This window comes from Manacus candei, unplaced genomic scaffold (assembly GCF_025592945.1).
Source record: "Manacus candei isolate 608988 ecotype Guabito, Panama unplaced genomic scaffold, ASM2559294v1 h1tg000037l, whole genome shotgun sequence".
NCBI lineage: Eukaryota > Metazoa > Chordata > Aves > Passeriformes > Pipridae > Manacus > Manacus candei.
This window is the reverse complement of record NW_026138085.1, coordinates 11,850,726-11,868,271: the sequence shown is the minus strand read 5'-3', so window position 1 is coordinate 11,868,271 and position 17,546 is coordinate 11,850,726. Positions and strand designations below refer to the sequence as shown.

The 17,546-nt window shown below is 52.6% G+C and overlaps 1 protein-coding gene across 8 annotated transcripts in view; it reads left to right on the top strand.

Moving 5' to 3' along the window:
• The window catches only part of LARP1 (La ribonucleoprotein 1, translational regulator), a 46,523-nt gene that overhangs the window by 16,608 nt on the left and 12,369 nt on the right, over positions 1-17,546 (top strand). For 2 of the 8 annotated variants that reach the window (XM_051794393.1, XM_051794400.1), the window contains exons 3-9: positions 12,676-12,737; positions 14,275-14,340; positions 15,074-15,245; positions 15,803-15,934; positions 16,110-16,262; positions 16,935-17,097; positions 17,347-17,491. In XM_051794393.1, the coding sequence (XP_051650353.1) occupies positions 12,676-12,737; positions 14,275-14,340; positions 15,074-15,245; positions 15,803-15,934; positions 16,110-16,262; positions 16,935-17,097; positions 17,347-17,491 (893 nt within the window). Of the gene's footprint in view, positions 1-4,532; positions 4,804-5,555; positions 5,912-7,558; positions 7,783-12,675; positions 12,738-14,274; positions 14,341-15,073; positions 15,246-15,802; positions 15,935-16,109; positions 16,263-16,934; positions 17,098-17,346; positions 17,492-17,546 lie in introns of those variants that run through there. The other 6 variants (XM_051794399.1, XM_051794398.1, XM_051794401.1 and 3 more) reach the window with 6 other exon arrangements.

The window sequence follows — 17,546 nt, the reverse complement described above, 5'->3', positions numbered from 1 at the left end:
AAGGAGTGTAGCCAGTATTGATGATCTCAATTCTTGCCTTTCCCAAACTGCCAGAAGGTCTTCATCCAGGTTAATGTTGTCAGAGTGCCAGGACTGAAGAAGAGGTTTGTGTTTTACCCAGTGATACCAAGATGGGTCCATAAGATCTTGTCTCAGATCTGTAGTGCCATGTGGAGTTATTCTATAGCAAGGCACTGGGAATGGGAGTCAGTGCCTGCCTTGGCTTTGTGCAACCCCAGGCACCTCTGACCTCCATCTTTGGCTTTGCATGGGATTACATTTCACCAGTTCATGGATAGTGTGAGGATAAATTGCTGCTGATTGTGGAAGCATTGCATGATCAGGATTTAGAAGTATGGGAGTCAACACCATTGTCTTAAAGATGAGTTCAGTAAAAGAAACTCACTGGTTTAGAGCAGTGTGGTGTAACATTGGAGACAGTGTAATTTAACTTGTGAGTTGAACAGAGGGCTGGGTGTTGTGGATGTGTTTCCAGAGCCCTAGCCAGCTAATGAGGCTGTGGTATATAACTGAATCCACTGGATTAAGGCTTTGATTCCACATTTGTAAGTCTCAGGATTTTCTTGCTTTCATAACATGTGTAAGAGTGACATATTAAGACTGGTTTTGAAGGAGCAAAGGTACGTTCCCATGTGTTGAGTTCATAAGAGGCTTTTCTCCACCCTGCTTAAGATCTGTCTTTGTTGGGTGTTGGATTTTGTCTGCCTGTGCTGCAAAACTCAGAGATGTCCTTTGCTTGGCACAACTCCACCCTCTTGTTCTCCAGCTGGTTGGGGACCTCCAGGGTGGGGCACAAATGTATGTCTGCAGCAGATGATAGTGCTTCAGAAAGTGCATGTTACATGTCAATAGTGTTACAGAAAACGTTACCTACAGAGCTTGGGGCTTTTTTACTATTCTGTATTTTTTTAGGAGGTAAGTGAAAGCTCAAACAGGATTCCTCTTTATAGTAGCTACACAGGACACTGTACAGTCTTTCTCCAGAAAAACCTTCTCCAGAAAAACTTTAAAGCTGGTGCCATGCCTTTTCTTCCCATGCACTATGCTTATCTGGAAGCCCTGGTATCTCAAAACACAGTGAAGTGTGAGCCCAGCAGGCGAAGGCAGAGCAGCACTGGGAGCATACCTGGCACCAGAGCTGTTGTGCACTCCTGAGGCTGCTGGGTTTGACTCCCTCACTTCCCTTTCCTTGCTGAGGTTGTTGAATGAGTTAATTTGCTCAAGTCTGTTAGTGCAAGTCACTGGGACTCTCATACCTATGTCAGTGCCTATTTTTTAAGGTTAATCTTGTAAGGTCAGATGGGACTGTATGGGCAGTTTCCCCTCTGAGTGAAAAGTCTGTTGTTCTTCCTCCCAACGAAGCAGTTAGCAGAGTGATGGAGGATGCTAAGTTGCAGTAACAGGGTTGGGAATTGCATGGGTGAGGAGCCTGAGCCAAAAATCAGCCGTTTGGTAGGCACAGTAGCTGCAGAGTGCCCCAAAGCGTGTTCCCGCTTGTTAGTGATGGATGCCAGAGGCGTCCTGCCCTCAGCCTGGTGTCACGTGTGAGCTCTATGGAGGTGGAAGGGCAGCAGTGTTTGTGTCCTGGTTACCTAATAGTGTTTGGAAATACAGTAGTTGTTGGAGAGAGGCCTCTGACTTTCCTTTTGTCTGGCACAGCGGTTCCTTGGTCCTCTCCTCTCCCACATCCACCAACTAGATTTGGCATCAGAAGAAGCCCCTTCAAACCATGTGATCTGGAGTTCACATGGAAAGCTGAAAGACTGTAGCACCCTTGGGAGATGCAGGGCTGGGCTTGGCAGGGTGGTGGCAGGGCAGAGGGACACTGATATTCCCCACTTCTGCTGTTGAAGGAGAACTGGGGGAGTACATTTGCAGCTGGGCTTCCTGTGGATGTGTTTGCCCTGAACACCAGACCCCTCTCTGAGGTGGCTGATGCTCCACCTCCCAGAGCCTGCTACTGTGTGTGGTGGTGAAATTTGCTGCCTGTTCTGGAAGGGAATACTTCTATCACTTCAAACAGATCTCCTGCTGGCTTCGTGTGCTGTGCCTGTGCCCTCCTGGCCTCGTGTGCCACAGCCAGCCCTCCTCCTCTCCATGCTGGAGGATCCCAGACTTTTTAGTCTCACCTCTTGAGGAGCTGCCTCTGGGTGGTTTAATTGCTTTTCTTTGACCATCTGTAACACTGCTGTGCCCTTGTTGAAATCCAGAGACCAGAGCTGACTGCAGGGTGCAGTTGTGGATGTGCTGGTGTTCAAGAGAGCAACAAGTGATGCTCTGCCTTGGTCTCACTACTCCTGATGACTTTTTTTAATCTACTGCTGCACCCTGACCTGTTCATTTTATACAATTGTCAGCTGTGGCTGGGATATCTTTCTTGAGTTATAAATGCCCCTTTGAATTAAATGCTGTAAAGTTTTCCATAAAGAGATGAGGGTGATATTACTACTGCAAGGAAGTAGTTTTTAATCCTTTATAAAGAAAAGGAGGGGAGATAGATCTTTAAATTAGAAAAGTGCTGTGTTGCTCTCCTTTTTTAATTGGGTATTCCTGACTTCTTTGACAAGACTGATTTACTGGGTTGTTTTTTATGCTGTGTATTGACACAAGGGAGGCAGCCACCTGTGGCACTGAAATTACCTAGATTAGAGAGAGTGGTTTATGCACCAGGATCAATGTGATTGAGCACCCAGGAAGGAAGCTGGCAGGGTTTTTTTGTATCAAAGTTATTCAGAAAATCTAGAATTTCTCTGCATCTAGCTTAAGGTGGGAGGCACAAGTGAGGATGTTGTATTTTGTGCTTGGACAGCATGCCCTGAAATCAGCTTGGCTGAGGTACAGTAATCCTTAAGTAGCAAAAAAAGAAGCCTTTCTGCTTGCTCTCAAAGATGGCAGGGATATTTAAGTGCCTTGTCATGGTTTTAATGCTCTGGATTCGCCAGCTGGAGGAAGCCCCCATACCTGCGCTTAGTTTAATCCAGGTGCTTATGGGACTGTAAGATTTTTCTCTGCTCATTTCTGGAGACACTTTGCTTAGCAGGTGACCTAGGTCTGGCCTCCCTGAATTCCTGGGAGTGTTTACTGCACTTGCTCTCCTGCCTCCAAATCGCTCTTGCTTTTCTCCACCCCAGGAGACAGGGCTGGATTTCTGCCTGGTGGTGGCTCTGTGTTCCTTGGCTTCACAAGCTGAGCTGCTGCTCAGTCTCCTCATTATATGCAGTCAGGGAGGCAGGTTTGCAGCTGTCCTGGTGCAGGCTTTGAGGGTGAGGTTAAGTGGTCGCTGCACAGGGGACACTCTGGTCCTACTGAGATGCCTCTGCAAAAGCAGCCAAAGTCCAGGTACGGGAATCAAAGCAGGAGGAACTAGGAATGATGTTACTTAAATTACGTCACAGTTTCCTTCCTAAAAGCCCCTTTCTTTGAGATGACAGGTTTTTCCAGAGGCATATTTTGTGCAGAGGTTGCACTTTAGCCTTGTATGACCCCTCACCCCCTCCACTGGCGCAGTGGGAGCTGTGCAGTCTCCTCACAGACAGTGTGAACGCTTGGAGCTGGAGGGTCTCGCGGCAGGCGCTTGGCTCTCGATTCCTGTCTCTTCATTGTTAAATATTTACAGTGAGACGTACCAGATGCTTCCCAGGAAGGGTTTTGTCAGCTTCCAAGTCCCCAGCTGCAGCTGCAGAAGAGGCTGACGGCCATTAAAGGGATCATGTCAGCACGACAGTGACCTCCTCTCGCTCATGCTGTGGGTGCCACCGGTTTTGCTGTCTCGGTGGCCACAGTGGGATGCAGGCAGAGAGCACCCCTCTGCTGATGACAAGAGATTAATGATGTCTGGTCCTCAGGCTTTTGTTTTTCGTCTCCTTTGAAGTTGTTTCACTGCAGTGGCAGAGGGAGCGGGTGATGCTCTTGGATTTTGTTGCTGCACATCTTTTTTTGTGGGACTGTCTCTCCATAGCAGTGGTGCCCACGTGTGACTCCTGCACGACTGCCTTCACTCCCTCTCTGTTCTTGGCATGACAGTGTCTGTCTTGTTCACCTATCCACCCTGTGGAGAGAGGGGTGGGCTAACAGGGAGGCAAATTCCTATCACCAGCTCTGGACACCACCAGCCCTGGGCATGCAGACTCCAGCAGGCTGGAGCATTGCTGCTGAATGCCACTCCTGTGCTGGTCTCACTGGTCAGGTTTCCAGTGTGCCTCCTGCTTTCAAGATAAGGTCCAGGACCTTGGGCTGGGCTCTGTTTGTGGGCTTTGGTGCTTATCAGCTTTTGCTGCTGACAAGGTGACCCACTCTGCAGCACTGAGGATGAGGAGGGAGGGTCCCCCTAGCCTGGGCCGTGTGCTGGTCTGCCCCCCTACAGGACAACCTGTAGATGCACACAGGGCTTGCTCCTGTCTCAGTGTTACAGCTGCGATGGACGAAGAAATTCCCGGGTCTCATGGAGGTGGGATCTCCAGAGGTGGCAGGTCTCCTTCTCTGGGGGGGGCCAGGGAGGAGCAGCCTCGATAGGTCATCGTTTTTCCAACTAAATATAGTTGCCTGTGCTTTCATAAGGTCAGGATTTTTGTATCACGTGACTGTCTTATCCCGCCGCCCTCGGTCAGAGTAGGGGATCGTGTGTCTGAATGGGTAATAATTAACTGTTAACTAGCTTTTCATTAGAGCCTGGCAGAACAGGCAGAGCAGTGCAGCAAAGGCTAAGGGGAGCAGGAAACTGCTCCTGGTCCCTCCTGGAGGGTGGACACCCCCTTTTAATTTGCAAATCAGTTGTCCCCAAAGGTGAGTGGGTTGGGTTTTCTATTGTGTTTTATAAGGAGTTGCAAGTCTTGCATTGTTCGTCTGTCCTTGCTGTCCTGTTGTTCCTGCTCGTGTCACCCTTCCCTTCCCCCACTGTGAACTATCAACTGATCTCTGAGCTGGATTGGAGGAGGGCCTAACCCTCATCTCATCCAGGGTTTGGCCTGCCTGCATGCCCCGGGCCCCTGCAGCCTTGCCTCAGGCGCCCTGCTCTCCCAGCACTGAGGTGTCCTTGCTGTGTGGAGCTGCCCTGAGTGGCAGCTGGATCAACTCATGCCTTTTCTCAGGGGCCCAGCCTGTCCAGGATGGACTGACACAGTGTTTTCCCTGGAGCACTGCTGGCTTTTTCAGCCCCTCTCCCTGAACCATTTAACCTGGCAGAGTGTTTGCAGGTGTCCTTGAAGGCTTTTCTGTCTTCCATCCTGGCAGAGGAACTGCTGGTTACGTGGTCTGCTGGCTGGACACTTGTCTGCACTGGTGCTGGAGTAGCCTCTCCGCAGGGATGGTGGGGTGATGGGTGCCTTTTTCCCTGGTTATAGAGGACAGGGTGGCTCAGCAGCTATGGGAGCCTGAGCCAGCCCAGCTTCCTCATTTTGACAGTTTCTGGAGTCTGGTCAGCTGGGTGACCTTGGCTGTGTCCCCTGTGTGATGCCTCTTGGTTTCTGGGAACCACTGGCTTTCTCAGCAGAGAACCCTTAGTTTAGGACTCATTTTTTTGTAGAAAACTGGGGAGGGGGGAGGGTTTCGTGTGCTGTCTCATTCTGCATGTGCCTGGCATCTCGGGGATTGTGTGCAGTGGTGTGAGCATGGATCGTGTGTCAGAAGTTTCCTAGAAATCTCCTTCAGGGAAGAGCATTGCTTGAAAAGGCAGTGGAAAGATGTCACTTGCCCTTAAAGAGAGTTCATTTGCTACCTTTAATAGTGGCTGTCTGTGCCAGGAAGAATCCACAGTGCCCTCACTGACAGTGTTAACGTTAGAAATGCCTGTCAGCATTTCTTAAGCCGCTCCTCCTGGAGTGTAGCTTGGCCACAAGTTGAAGCATTTCTGTCTTGGGTAGAGAGATGCAGGGAGGATGATCATGCATTTTTGGTAAGTCCAGACCCTTCCTGTCCCCCGTTTGCCCTGGAATTAAAAGTCAGACCCTGCAGATCACTGGTGTGTGCAGAGCTTGTAGCAGCTATGCGCATTTAAAGGAGCAGTGCTGCTCCTCAGCTCCCCGTAAGCAGGGCTGTGCTCTGTCTGAGCTCCTGCTCGCTCTGAGGGTCTGTGCAGGTCTGTGCTGCCTGTCTGTGCTGTTGGCAGAGATTGGCTCTGCACGTGTCCTGAGCTGCTTTACCTCCCCTTGTTCCAGGGCTTTTGGTAGTATCAGCTGAGGGATGTGAGAGCTTGGAGAGCTGGGATTATAATTTGTGTGCCCACACTCTCAGCCTGTGACAGAGGTGTCCTGCCTGTACCTGCCTGTATCCTGGCCTCTCTCCCTGCACTTTTCCAGGGCAAACTCATGAGCTCCCAGAGCTGCCTAGGACACCCAGGTGGGAATGTTCTCATGCTCTCTATAGAGCTGTCAGATGCCCTTTTTGAAGTTATTTTTAGAGAGTGATCTTTGCAGCAGTTGCAGAGCTTACATTGCAGGGAGGTATAGGCAGCTCCTTGCTTCCTTTGCTTTTACAGTATGGCTTGTACAGTGGAGCTTCTGCTGAGGAGCTGTGGAAGATTGCTTGGAAGGCTTTAAGCCATGGTGCCTGCAGCTTATCTCCTGCTCCAGTGGAACCAGCTTCCCACATGCTTTACAAACCTCAGTCCCACTCAGCCATGCACCTTAAGGATCCAGTCTTCGGCTTGGTCCTGACCTTGCCTGTACTAGTGCAGCTTTTCTTGCATGTGCAGGAAACCTGTGATATTGCTAAAGTGTTCCTAAGTCTTGCCTTTGTGAACAAGGCCAAATGCTTCTAGCATGAGACCATGTCCTGCAAGTGGTGTTCCTGGGTCCTGCAGTCCCCAGGAACAGGTGGGAACCCCTGTTGTGGAGACACCAACCTCCTCATGCTGGAAGATGTCCTTGTGATAACATTTCATTTAAAGTTGTCAGAGAACTCCATCCCGTGCTCCCTTGGTTTCCCCCTCTGTGCATGCACACACCTCCAGCTGCCACTGCAGTTTGGTGGGAGATAAAGCCATAAAATGTTTCAAACCTAGAGGAGTTGCAGTCTGTGTGCTGAGTCTGTCCTGAACCTTGCTGGCTTTGTGAGCCTTGTGATGCCTTCAGCAAAATGTGAGCATGCCAAGCAGTCAGTGCTATAAATCCCAGGCTTTTCCACTCGTGTGGAGCTGCAGTGACAAGCGTTACCCATGTCGGTCTGGCATTAGCTCTGACACACGGCTGAGGCGGTGCTGGGAGCAGCTCCTTGGGAGGCAGGCAGAGGTGGAAGCTGCTAATCGGTCTCGGGGGTATCTGCACCTCTCTCTGCACACAGGAGTGCTACCAGATCACTCCCTGGGCAGGCTGAGGCCCCCTCCCATCTGCTTGTCCTTCCTGGCCCCTTTATAGGAAGGATACGTTGCCCAGCACCGCTGCCTTGCTGATACAGAAATGGCTGCAGCACCCACAGTGGGCAGACAGTGTTTGTCCGTCCCTCAGGGCTTCTCTGCCTGTAATTTCAGGTGGTCCTCTTTATGATGGAGTCTCAAAAAGAAAAATCTTTGGCACCATCTGCAGCAGGCGAGCTGCTGGTGGGAGGGAAAGGGCTGTTTTTGTATTGTGGGTCACATCTGGCCTGCAGGACTGATCCTGCAAATGTCTCTGGAGAAGTTGTGCTGTTGGTGGGCATGAAGCTCAACAGCTGTGTCCTCTGATGGCTTGACCAGGCTCGGACTCTGAAGTCATGGAGCTGAGTACATGGACAGCAATGAGTGCCACAGGAATGCCTCCGAATCTGTGTCTTGCCCCTGGTGCTGTGCAGGTAAGGCCATCCTGGGAGAGAGCTTGCTTGAGGCCTGGAGGAGGGACAAGGTTGGTACTCTTGAGTTTCCCATGTTGGCAAGGTGAGGATACACCTTTAGAACTGTTATATGTTGGCTCTCTAGGTCTCCTTTTAGGCCAAGAAAGGGATTTTTGCAGCCACAGTGGTGTCCTGACAGGCTTGGCTGTGGGTGACTGCCTCTGCTGGGTCTGTCTTATGGGAGTTGCTTTGCAGGTTGGTGCTGTCCCACCACATCTTTCGTGTGTGTCGGTACCCCAGGAGGGACTCACCCGCCCTCCTGGAAAGGCTCTGAGGAAGCTGTCTCCAGGGGAAACAGTTAATCTCAGACTGGTTTTCTCTGTTCAAACAGTGAGCATGGATATACCAATAGTGTGAGCAAGCAGAGGTCCTCTTGAGTGTAAGCTGTCTAATGGTTTGTCTTTAGTCTTCTCAGAAGTTGTCATACCTGGGTGTCAATTGGTTTCTCAGGAGGTTAATGCAATACCTTGTCCTTACTGTGTCATTTTCACTGGGGCACTATTCCCCCTCTCACTTGCAACCTGCCAAGCCCCCCCATTGCTCTGGGCACAGCTCACCTTTGCTCAAGCTGCACTTGCTCTTTCTCACCTAAAAACCTCTAGGGAGCATTGCCAGAGTGGGTGTCCCGTGGTAGTGTTTATGACCTGTGGTCTTCACGTGTGCCAGGACTGTCCCGTGGAGGACTGTTTGGAGACAGAGTAGTGGAATGGATCCTGGTGGACTGCTGGGCACGTGGCTGTCTATCCCACACGGCACCCTCGAGCTCCTGCTGGGGCTCTGGGGAAACTGGGGATACCAGTTTGGCTCTCCCAGCCCCGTCAGGACCTGCAGTACAGAGCATGCGCCCCTGCCTCAGCCTCTCCAGCACAAAGTCCGGGCTCTTGGCTTTGAAACCACCCTTATCAGCAGTTTCTCAGGTGCCAGGCCTTGGGCTGGAGCAGCACGGGAGCAGGCCCGCTCCTTTCTGTTGTCTTGGCTGCTGGGTAAGGAGGGGTGTGCTGTGTCAGGGATGGAGCATATGCTGGAGCTGAGGACTCTGTATTCCTGCTGGGAGCCTGGGCTGCCCTCTCAGGTTATCCCAGCTGATGCTGGGATTCTCTGAGCCCTTGTCTCTGTCGCACATGAGTGGTACACCTGAAGTAGGCACTACTGCATTCTTACTGTAGGTGCAGGTATTTCTGCAGTATAATGCCAGGTCTCTGCCCATCGCTGTAGATTTATTCCCTCTCTTCATCCACCTTCTCTAAAATTCCATTGCAAACTGCATTGGGATGTAAGAAAAGACAGGGAACCAGGCTGGTGGGTGTTGGTGATTTTCAGAGGTAAGGTCTCCTAGGCAAGCTCAGTTGTCCGTCTTGGGATGGAGGGACATTTAGCTGTGGATCTGCTGTCACTCTGGCTGGGCTGTGCTATCACTCTGCCTGGCCCTGTGCAATGGCTCTTCTTCCAAGTACCAGGTGTCACTCACCTGGATGCCCCCATGAGCTCCCTCCCTGAGGGCTGTGCCACTGCCATCCATGGGCTGGAGCAAAGCACAAGGTGTCTGCACAGCCTTGCCCTTGGTGTTTGTCGGGTGCATTGGGGAGCAAGTGTCAAAAGCCAGCGAGTGCTTTGGCTGCACCGTGCCCATGGGAAGGGTTTGACTGCAATACTGGTGTTGGGGTCACTGTGGGTGCTCCCACCTGTGCCTCGTCCCCTCAATTGCTAAGAAATAATCTCCTCATGGCTGGGCAACCCTATGGCTGGGCAAACGATCAGGTTCTGGCTGCAGGCAGTGAATCCAAACTTGAGACCTGCTTTTCTGTTCCTGGCTGTGCCAGCATCTGTTCTGTGGCTGCAGGCAAAGCTGCTCCTTGCTTCCCTGCCCGCTGTCCCCTTGCCAGTCTCACACCACTAAAGCCCTGGCTCCTGCTGCAGCTGTTTTCTCTGTCCTCTCACACACTGAGGCCCTGTTTTTTGGGGGCTGGTCAGGGAGTGCTAGTGCAACTGAAAATTACTTATTGCCAACAAATAAAGGTTAAAGGAGGGTTGTAAAATTACCAGAGGTCTGAGACATCTGTCAGCAGCTTTTAAGGGCTCAGCTATGAACCAGGGCAGTATTTAGTGTCCCTCACTGCTTGTCCTGAGCTCTTGTGTGGGGTGAGCAGCATCCACTTGCTCCCCACTTCTCAGGTTGATGCAGTGACAAAGGACAGTTGGGTTTTTGTACAAAGGGTCTTCTCAGCTGAGAACCACAAGATGTGTTGCTGTCCCTATAGGAAGGACTTCTGAAGCCTGAGCATCTGGATTAACCTAAATGTGTTTTGGGTGCGTCGGGTTTGGTTTTTAAAACACTTGTGTTTGCTAGAGTCTCTGCAAGGCTACATTAAGAGCAGTTTTGGGTTTGATGTCCAGGAGCTTGACTCCAGAATTGCTGATGGGTTGGAACTGGTGCCCTGGGTTAGGCTGGTGTGCCCTTGAGGGTGCCAGGCATGCATGGCTTCTGCTCACTACGGTCTTGGCTGGGTGGATGGTGTGTCCAGCTGTCTGTCTGCCAACACTGTCACACCCTCTTGGTCTCCTACCTTGGTCTCCACCATGAATTGCTGGATCTCGACTCCATCATCCACGCTGGCTTGGCTGTGCTGCCTGGAGCAGCCTCCTTCCCTACCTCCCTCCCTGCCTGGCTGCAACCCTTTGTGTTTTGTCTTCCATAGCCTCTGCAAATGCTAATTAGTCTTCTCAGCACCTCAGCGAGATAAGGGATCCTTGTTCCTATCTTGCAGATAAGGAAAGTGGCAGAACTTGTTTGAAACAATCTCCTCCCTCCCCCACAAAGATGATTGAGTCTGTGGCACACACCCCTGCAGCCTGTGCCCCTACGTCCTCTTTCACTTCGGTTGTGAGGGCACCATTCTTGACTGGTCCCCAAAAAAAGCACAGGAACATCTATGGCCGTGAGGCTTCTGAGCTGAAGCAGCTGGAGGACAAGGCTGGATGCCATTGCTGTGAGCCCTGGGGCAGCAGCATGGTGGGAGCAGGCGCTGGGATGGGATATTCGCAGGGAGAGAGGGAGCCCTGCTGCCTCTAGCCCAGGAGATCGGTGCTGATCAGGCTGCAGAGCAAGTTCAGTTATTTCTTTCTGCAGTGCCAGTCATGTCAGTGCTGTTGGAGCAAGCAGGGGTGCTCTGTATGTGTGGAAAACTGGGCTGGCTGAGGGTGCTGTAGCTCCGGGTGCCTTTTGAGGCTGTTTTTAGCTGGTGACATCTGTGAGCGTTGAGGGGAGGATTTTGGGGGCTGTTTTGAAAGCACTTGCTCGTCCTCCACTATCAGGAAAGTTCAGAAGGCTTGTGGCAAGCTTTGTGCAGTAGAGCTGGGATTCTCAATGAAGTGCACGTGGAATAAATGAGGGACATGTGGGACTGCCACTTCTCATGAGGGGAAGCAATGCAGATGGGTTGGGGAGGTCCTGCAGGAAAGGGGAGGATCCAGGGAGAGCTTGGACTTCCCTGGAGTTGAAATCCCTGTGCAGATGCCTTAGAGAGAGGAACTGGGGAAGGGGAGTGAACATTGAACATGGCTCTGTCCTGCCATGTCTGACTCTGCCTTATTGACACTTCAAAGCCTCCAGCTCTGAGCAAGGCCGGGCCAGCAGGATGAATCACTGGTTTCAAGGCTCAGAAGGGGACCGGTTTTGATCATCTAGGCAAAGTTGTCCAGCCTTGCACAGGAGATCAAAGGCAGCTTTGAGCAGAGCTGAGTAGGCTACTTAGGGTGTTTCCTGGGGCATCCCCAGATAGCCTCTGCATTCCACCCACCCTCACCCTACCCCCAGTCAGGGCTGCCTTGCTTTTAAACAAAGCCAGTGAGTCAGCGGAAAAGCTCACTCCTGCCGGCTGTGTGGCACCTGGCACGGGCTGCCCCTCGAGGCAGGGGACAGTGGGCCCTCCTCTCCCTGTGGAGAGGGGAGGAGACCCTTGTACCTGTCCTGGAGGAGACCCTCGTACCTGGTCCTTGTGGGGCTGGTTTGTGTGGGGCAGTGACGTGCTGCTCTGTTGGACTGTGTGCCCTGCGTGAGCCTGATCCGGAGACCTTGCAGCCAAACCTGTGAGGGGGAAAACAAATCGAATTTCTATTTCTGCCTGTAAGGAGGTGATGTGTGAGCAGGAGCCAAGATGGGTCATGGTGGGGTTGAAGTCTTTACTTCCTGTGAGGTCTGTGGTGGTGTGAACCCCAACAGTTGCACTCTGATACATTAAAACACCCCAGAGGCACTCTGGTGCCTAAATACTTTTGGCTGTAGCAGGATTTGGGCACTTCATGGATCTGGTTACTTCTCTCTGTATATTCCCTGTTATGAACATGCTGTCCCCTGCTGGGATGCTGGAGTTCAAACCAGGAGACAGCAGTGCCCGTGTGTGCATCCCTGCGCCGAGCCCTCCTCTGCACCCTGGGGAGGGCTGGCCATGGCGTCATGATGGGCCTTGGCTGTTCAAGGGCGTTTGCTTTGCTGTTCAAAGCAGATCAGGTTCTCCCTGGTGCTTTGCAGAGCAAGCTGAGCTCCTCAAAACCCCTCCTCCCTGGCTGGCAAGGCTGAGTCGGGAGGGCAGAACTAAGTCAGGGAGTGCCTTCCTGCAGCAGGATGGGGTTAAAAGTCCATCTCTTGGCCACCTGGATTGATTTTCTGATGTTGTGATAAGGCCCTTAGGAGACACAGGTTGGGAACTGGCTCTGTTTCCTCTTCACCTTTTCCTCTTAGCCCTCCTTTGCTGAAGGGGGAGCTGGTTTGCTTCCTGCCTGCTTCCCTCCAGAGCCAACATGCCCACAGCCCTCAGCTATGTTTTTAACAGTTTTGTTCTCCTCCTCCTCTTGCAGAACTTACGACTCCAGCAAAAGTGGTGAGGGCTGCCAACCCAAGACAGCGGAAAGGAAGCAAGGTAAGGCTGTACCTGCTGTCCCTCTCTCTGGCCTCCAGCTTCTGGTGCAGTTGTCAGTGCTGCATGAGTGTCTTGGGGGCCTGGAGAGCAGACCCCTCCCTTGGCAAGCCTGGTTGTGGAGGGGCTGACCTGCTGGCATGGCTGCTTGCAAGGGTGTGGAGGAAAACATTGTGATTCTCCATCTCTTCAGCATTTTAGTGGTCTTGCATGATGCCTTGTCTGGTTTTCTGCCCAGCCAGGCAAGGGAAAACCTTCTTACCTCCTCTCTCACAGGGAGGTGCTTGGAGCAGTCCTGGATGTAGAAAACCTGTCCCCCACTGCAAGGACACCCCAAGTTCCTTGTGGGCTCAGCCTGTGCCCTGTTTTGCAGTGCAGGCAGGGCAGCAATAGTGGTGTGTCCACAGGTCCCTTCTTCCCTGTGCTATCTGTTCCTCACTGGCACATGGAGAGCCAGGGTAATGGATTTCAAACAAAGCAACTCCTTTGGAGGAACCTGGCCAGTCTGTTCCAGGAGATCAGTGTGTGATGGAGGGACAGTTACTGCTGAAGATGTTACATGCAGCTGGGGCACAGCAAGGGACATGGGTTGTTGGTGTTGGCTCCCAGCAACCAGTGAAGATGGATCTGCAGCGTGATAGGACTTTCCTTATCTTTTCCATTTTGGAGAGAGGAGGGCCCTGGGGATGGAAGGTGCTCCTGTCTGTGAAACAGGCATGGCCCTGCACTGGAATTGGTTTTCTCAGGAAACCAGCCTCCTGAGGAGAGGAGCATGGCACCTGAATGTAAAGATGTGATGTCCTGAGGAACTCAGTGACTCCATAAAAACCCCACAGGGGCAGTGAGGAGTTTCTGTGCCCAGATAAACTCAGTGCCCAGCCACGATTCATTGGTACCTGGGCAGCTCTTTAGGTTCTTTCCTCTGTCCACTGGTTCTCTCTGAAATGTGAAAGGTAGAAATGATGGCAATGGTGAGGTCATTTATTGAGCAGAGAAGTGACCAGTGTTCCCCATATGGACATGGGGTGACTGGAATGAGGGAGATCCCATCACCTGCTTGAATTTTCTCACCAGTCCTGCTAGACAATCTGTTTGCTTTGTTGTTGGCATGTGGGTGTAGTTGGGCACTTAAGTGGAGCTGTGCTTGGCTGTGACCTGCCACTAGGTGGAGGAGGTTCTTTAATGGGATGTGGTTGCTTCAGGTGGATTTAGAGTGCTGGAAGCTGAGTGCTTTCCCTGTCCAAGGGATGGTGCTTATGGTGAGTTAACCTGGGCTGCTTGCCTACCAAATGCTGCTGCTGAGGCAAAATGAGGCTTGCAGGACTGGTGACAACCTTGTTACAATCGCTGATAGACATAGTTTTTTGGGATTAATTCAGGGACCCTGCCTTGGAGGGAGAGGGGCTGTGTGTGTGCAGTTTGTCTGTCACCCTCAGGCCTCCCAGGGACAGCTGTTTGTGGGACGGTGGTGCATGGAAGTGCTTCTGGCTTCCCTAATGCAGAGAACAGCACTAATGGGACCTTTCTCTTTGGACTCCAGGTTGGTGACTTCGGTGATGCCACAAATTGGCCAACACCTGGAGAAATAGCCCACAAGAGTGTCCAGGTGAGAACACAGAACCATTGCAATGAGCAGGATAAGGCCCTTGCAGACCTCTCTGTCTCTCTGGAAGCACTGGCTGAGCCAGGCCATTTGGGGTGCTGAGTGTCAGTGTGGAGGCAGCCAGGAATAGTGTGCAGGGGATTTCCTTTTAGGGCCACCCATGCAGCCGACTCCCTCCCTCAGTGCTATTCTGGGAACCTGGAGCCCAGTCTAAGCCCTGGGCTGGGTGAAACAGGTAAGGCAGCTCTCAGACCCATTCTCCTCAGGGCTACTTAGTGCAGGAAGGGGCCTGGGCCAAAGTAGGACTTCCATAGGAGGAACTGAAAATGTGTGAGAAAAGGACTGGTGTGTCTGAGGGGCTTGGCCCTTCCTCTCCTGCTAAGGGACCTGGATGTCATTGAAACCTTTCTATTTTTGGATGCTGCTCTGCCAGCCCCTGGTTGTCTGTCACTCACTGTTTTGCCAGTCTGGTCCCTTATAGGACACTCCATCCAGGAGCTCCAGGCCTCCCTGGCAGTCCATCTTGGTGTCTCAGCACATCTGGAGCACTTTGCAGCATCTCCCAGGCCCTTGCCCTGCTCATCCATAAGCTCCCCAGAGGAGCAGGACAGCTCTGGGAGGTGCAGAGCAGGGATGCTTCCAGCCTAGGACAAGGTCTTCCTGATGGGACAGTTGGGTTCTACCTTCAGCCCTTCTTCCCACCTCTCACATCTTTCCTGCACTGGTGTGTCTCCAGCAGCCGCACAAAGCACCAACCCTTCGGAAACTGCCTGTCAAGAAAGACATGAAAGAGCAGGAGAAGGGGGATGGGAGTGATGGCAAAGAGAGCCTGAAAACCAAATCAGATGAGTCGGGGGAGGAAAAGAACGGTGATGATGACAACCAGAAGTCAGCGCAGAAGAAGAAAGGTAAGGCAGAACCTGATGAGGGCAGTCCCCTGGCCTCAGCCTGGCTCCCCATCCACAACCCAGATGGAAGCATCCACTGCCTTCCCTGGGGGCCATGCTGCAGGAAAGAATCCCAGTGTGGGGACAGCTGTAGTGAAAGGTGTTGGCAGACTTCAGAGGAGCAAAGTGTCATATTGGTGGGAGCCAGGGCCCAAGTAGGGGTGTGACAGGAGCCTGCCCTCCCTGCGCTCTGTGGTGGCACAGAACAGCCCCTGACTGTGGGTTGTGTCAGCTGTGGTTGACACATGGGCTTGGTCTGGTCTGAGCAGGGGCAGAGGAAGGACAAGTGCTGTGGCAAGTGCAACAGGAAAGGTCTGTCCCTTCATGCCTGAGAGTCCTGGTCAGTGCCTTTCTGCATCCAGCAAGGCCTGGAGGGATGTCCAAGGACAGGGTCTGTCCAAAAGGCCCTGCTGCTTTCTCTCCTCCATGTGTGGGGGTTGTGTGGCAAGAGAGGGCTGCGGGGGAGGAAGCAGATGCTCTCTGAACCTATGTCACACCCAAACCCTGTCCTTTTGCAGGCAACAAACACAAGTGGGTCCCTTTGCAGATAGACATGAAGTCAGAGGTGCCTAGGGACAAAACCGCCTCTCGGAACAACCGGCAAAACGAGCAGCACAGGCACCCCTCCAACAACCGCAGCGAGCTGAAAGGTGGGGGCTCAGGCTGGGGACCTGCTCCCTGCCCTGGCCGTGGGGCACAGCAAGCCCTCATGCCCAGTGGGCACATTTCCTGCCTTCAGAGGGCTCTGGGTGCAGCGGGCTTGCTCCAGGGAGGTGCTTTCATTCTGTAACACTCCTCCTGCCTCTCCTTCCCTGTCTGCTGCAGGCTGGCACCCAGACAACAAGCACGAGCGCAGCTGGCAGGACCACGACGAGACCTCCAGCGTGAAGAGCGAGGGAGGGGCCGTGCGAGGGACCTTCCGGGGCCGAGGCCGTGGCCGTGGCAGGGGCCGTGGCCGTGGCAGAGGAGGTGATCACTGTATGTGTGGTCTTGTGACAGCAAGGAGAGAACTGGGCATGTGACAAAGTGTGCACAGCTCTGCGCCTCTGCGTGTGAGAGATTTGGGCCTCCAGAAGTGGGCTGGGAAGGCAGAGCACTGTAGGGATACAAGGAAATATTGTGGCAGGTCATCCCAGCTGATAAGTTGAACTGCTTTTAACAAAACAAAAAATTCTTACTAGTATTTTAATAGAAGCAAATGTCTTCCCACTACTCAGGCCAAGCTGTTCTTCCTGTTTTCTCTGCCTTGCAGTATTTCTGTGAGCAGGAGTTGAAACATGTTGATACTCCGTGTAGGCTTTATGTCATGTTGAGAGCCAAGCAGGAGGTGTGTCTTGGATAAGGGAGAGCGTCTGCCCTGGCATTGGACTGGGCAGTGTCTGTGCTAACCCTCACCTGGCTTCAGTATAGGGCCTTTGTGTGTCAGCTGGGCTGCCCAATTGCTCCTGGATAAGAGGGCTTCTGGCCTCTCCTGTGGCAAAGGCAGAGAGCATGTGGATGAAGGATGTGGGTGCCCCATTATGGGCTGCAGTGGGGTCCTCAGGAACAGTGCAGGGGGAACTATTGTACAGGAGTCCGGCCCCATCTGGCAGCACAGCCTGTCTGGCACATCCCAGTGTCTCTGTGCTGACCCTTACTGGTGTCCCACAGGGCACTTTGACTACCAGTATGGGTACCGGAAATTCGAGGGCTCGGATGGCTCCCGCACCCAGAAGTACGCCAGCAACATCACCTACTACTTCGACAACATCAGCAGTGCTGAGCTCTACAGCGTGGACCAGGAGCTGCTCAAAGACTACATCAAGAGGCAGATGTGAGCACCACCTCTTGTCCTTGTCTGAGCAGTGGGTGGTGGGGGGGACTGCACGGCCAATCCCATGGGAATGGTTAGAACTGAGGTGTGTTGACACTCTGCTTCACTTACAGCACCACCTTGCCCCACATGTGGGCTCCCGAGACTTCTCCCTTCAGTAGCTTAATTGGGAGGGGGGTATAATTCCTTAGGCGTTGCCCATGGGACAGTGACTTGGAGCTTCCTCTCACTGACATGTTGTCCATACAGAGAATATTACTTCAGCGTGGACAACCTGGAGCGGGACTTCTTCCTGCGCCGCAAGATGGACTCGGACGGCTTCCTCCCCATCACCCTGATCGCCAGCTTCCACCGAGTGCAGGCACTGACCACTGACATCAGCCTCATCATCAAGGTGAGGGCAAGGAAAGGTGGCCTTTCCTTCTTGTCCTGCATCTCACCACCCTTTG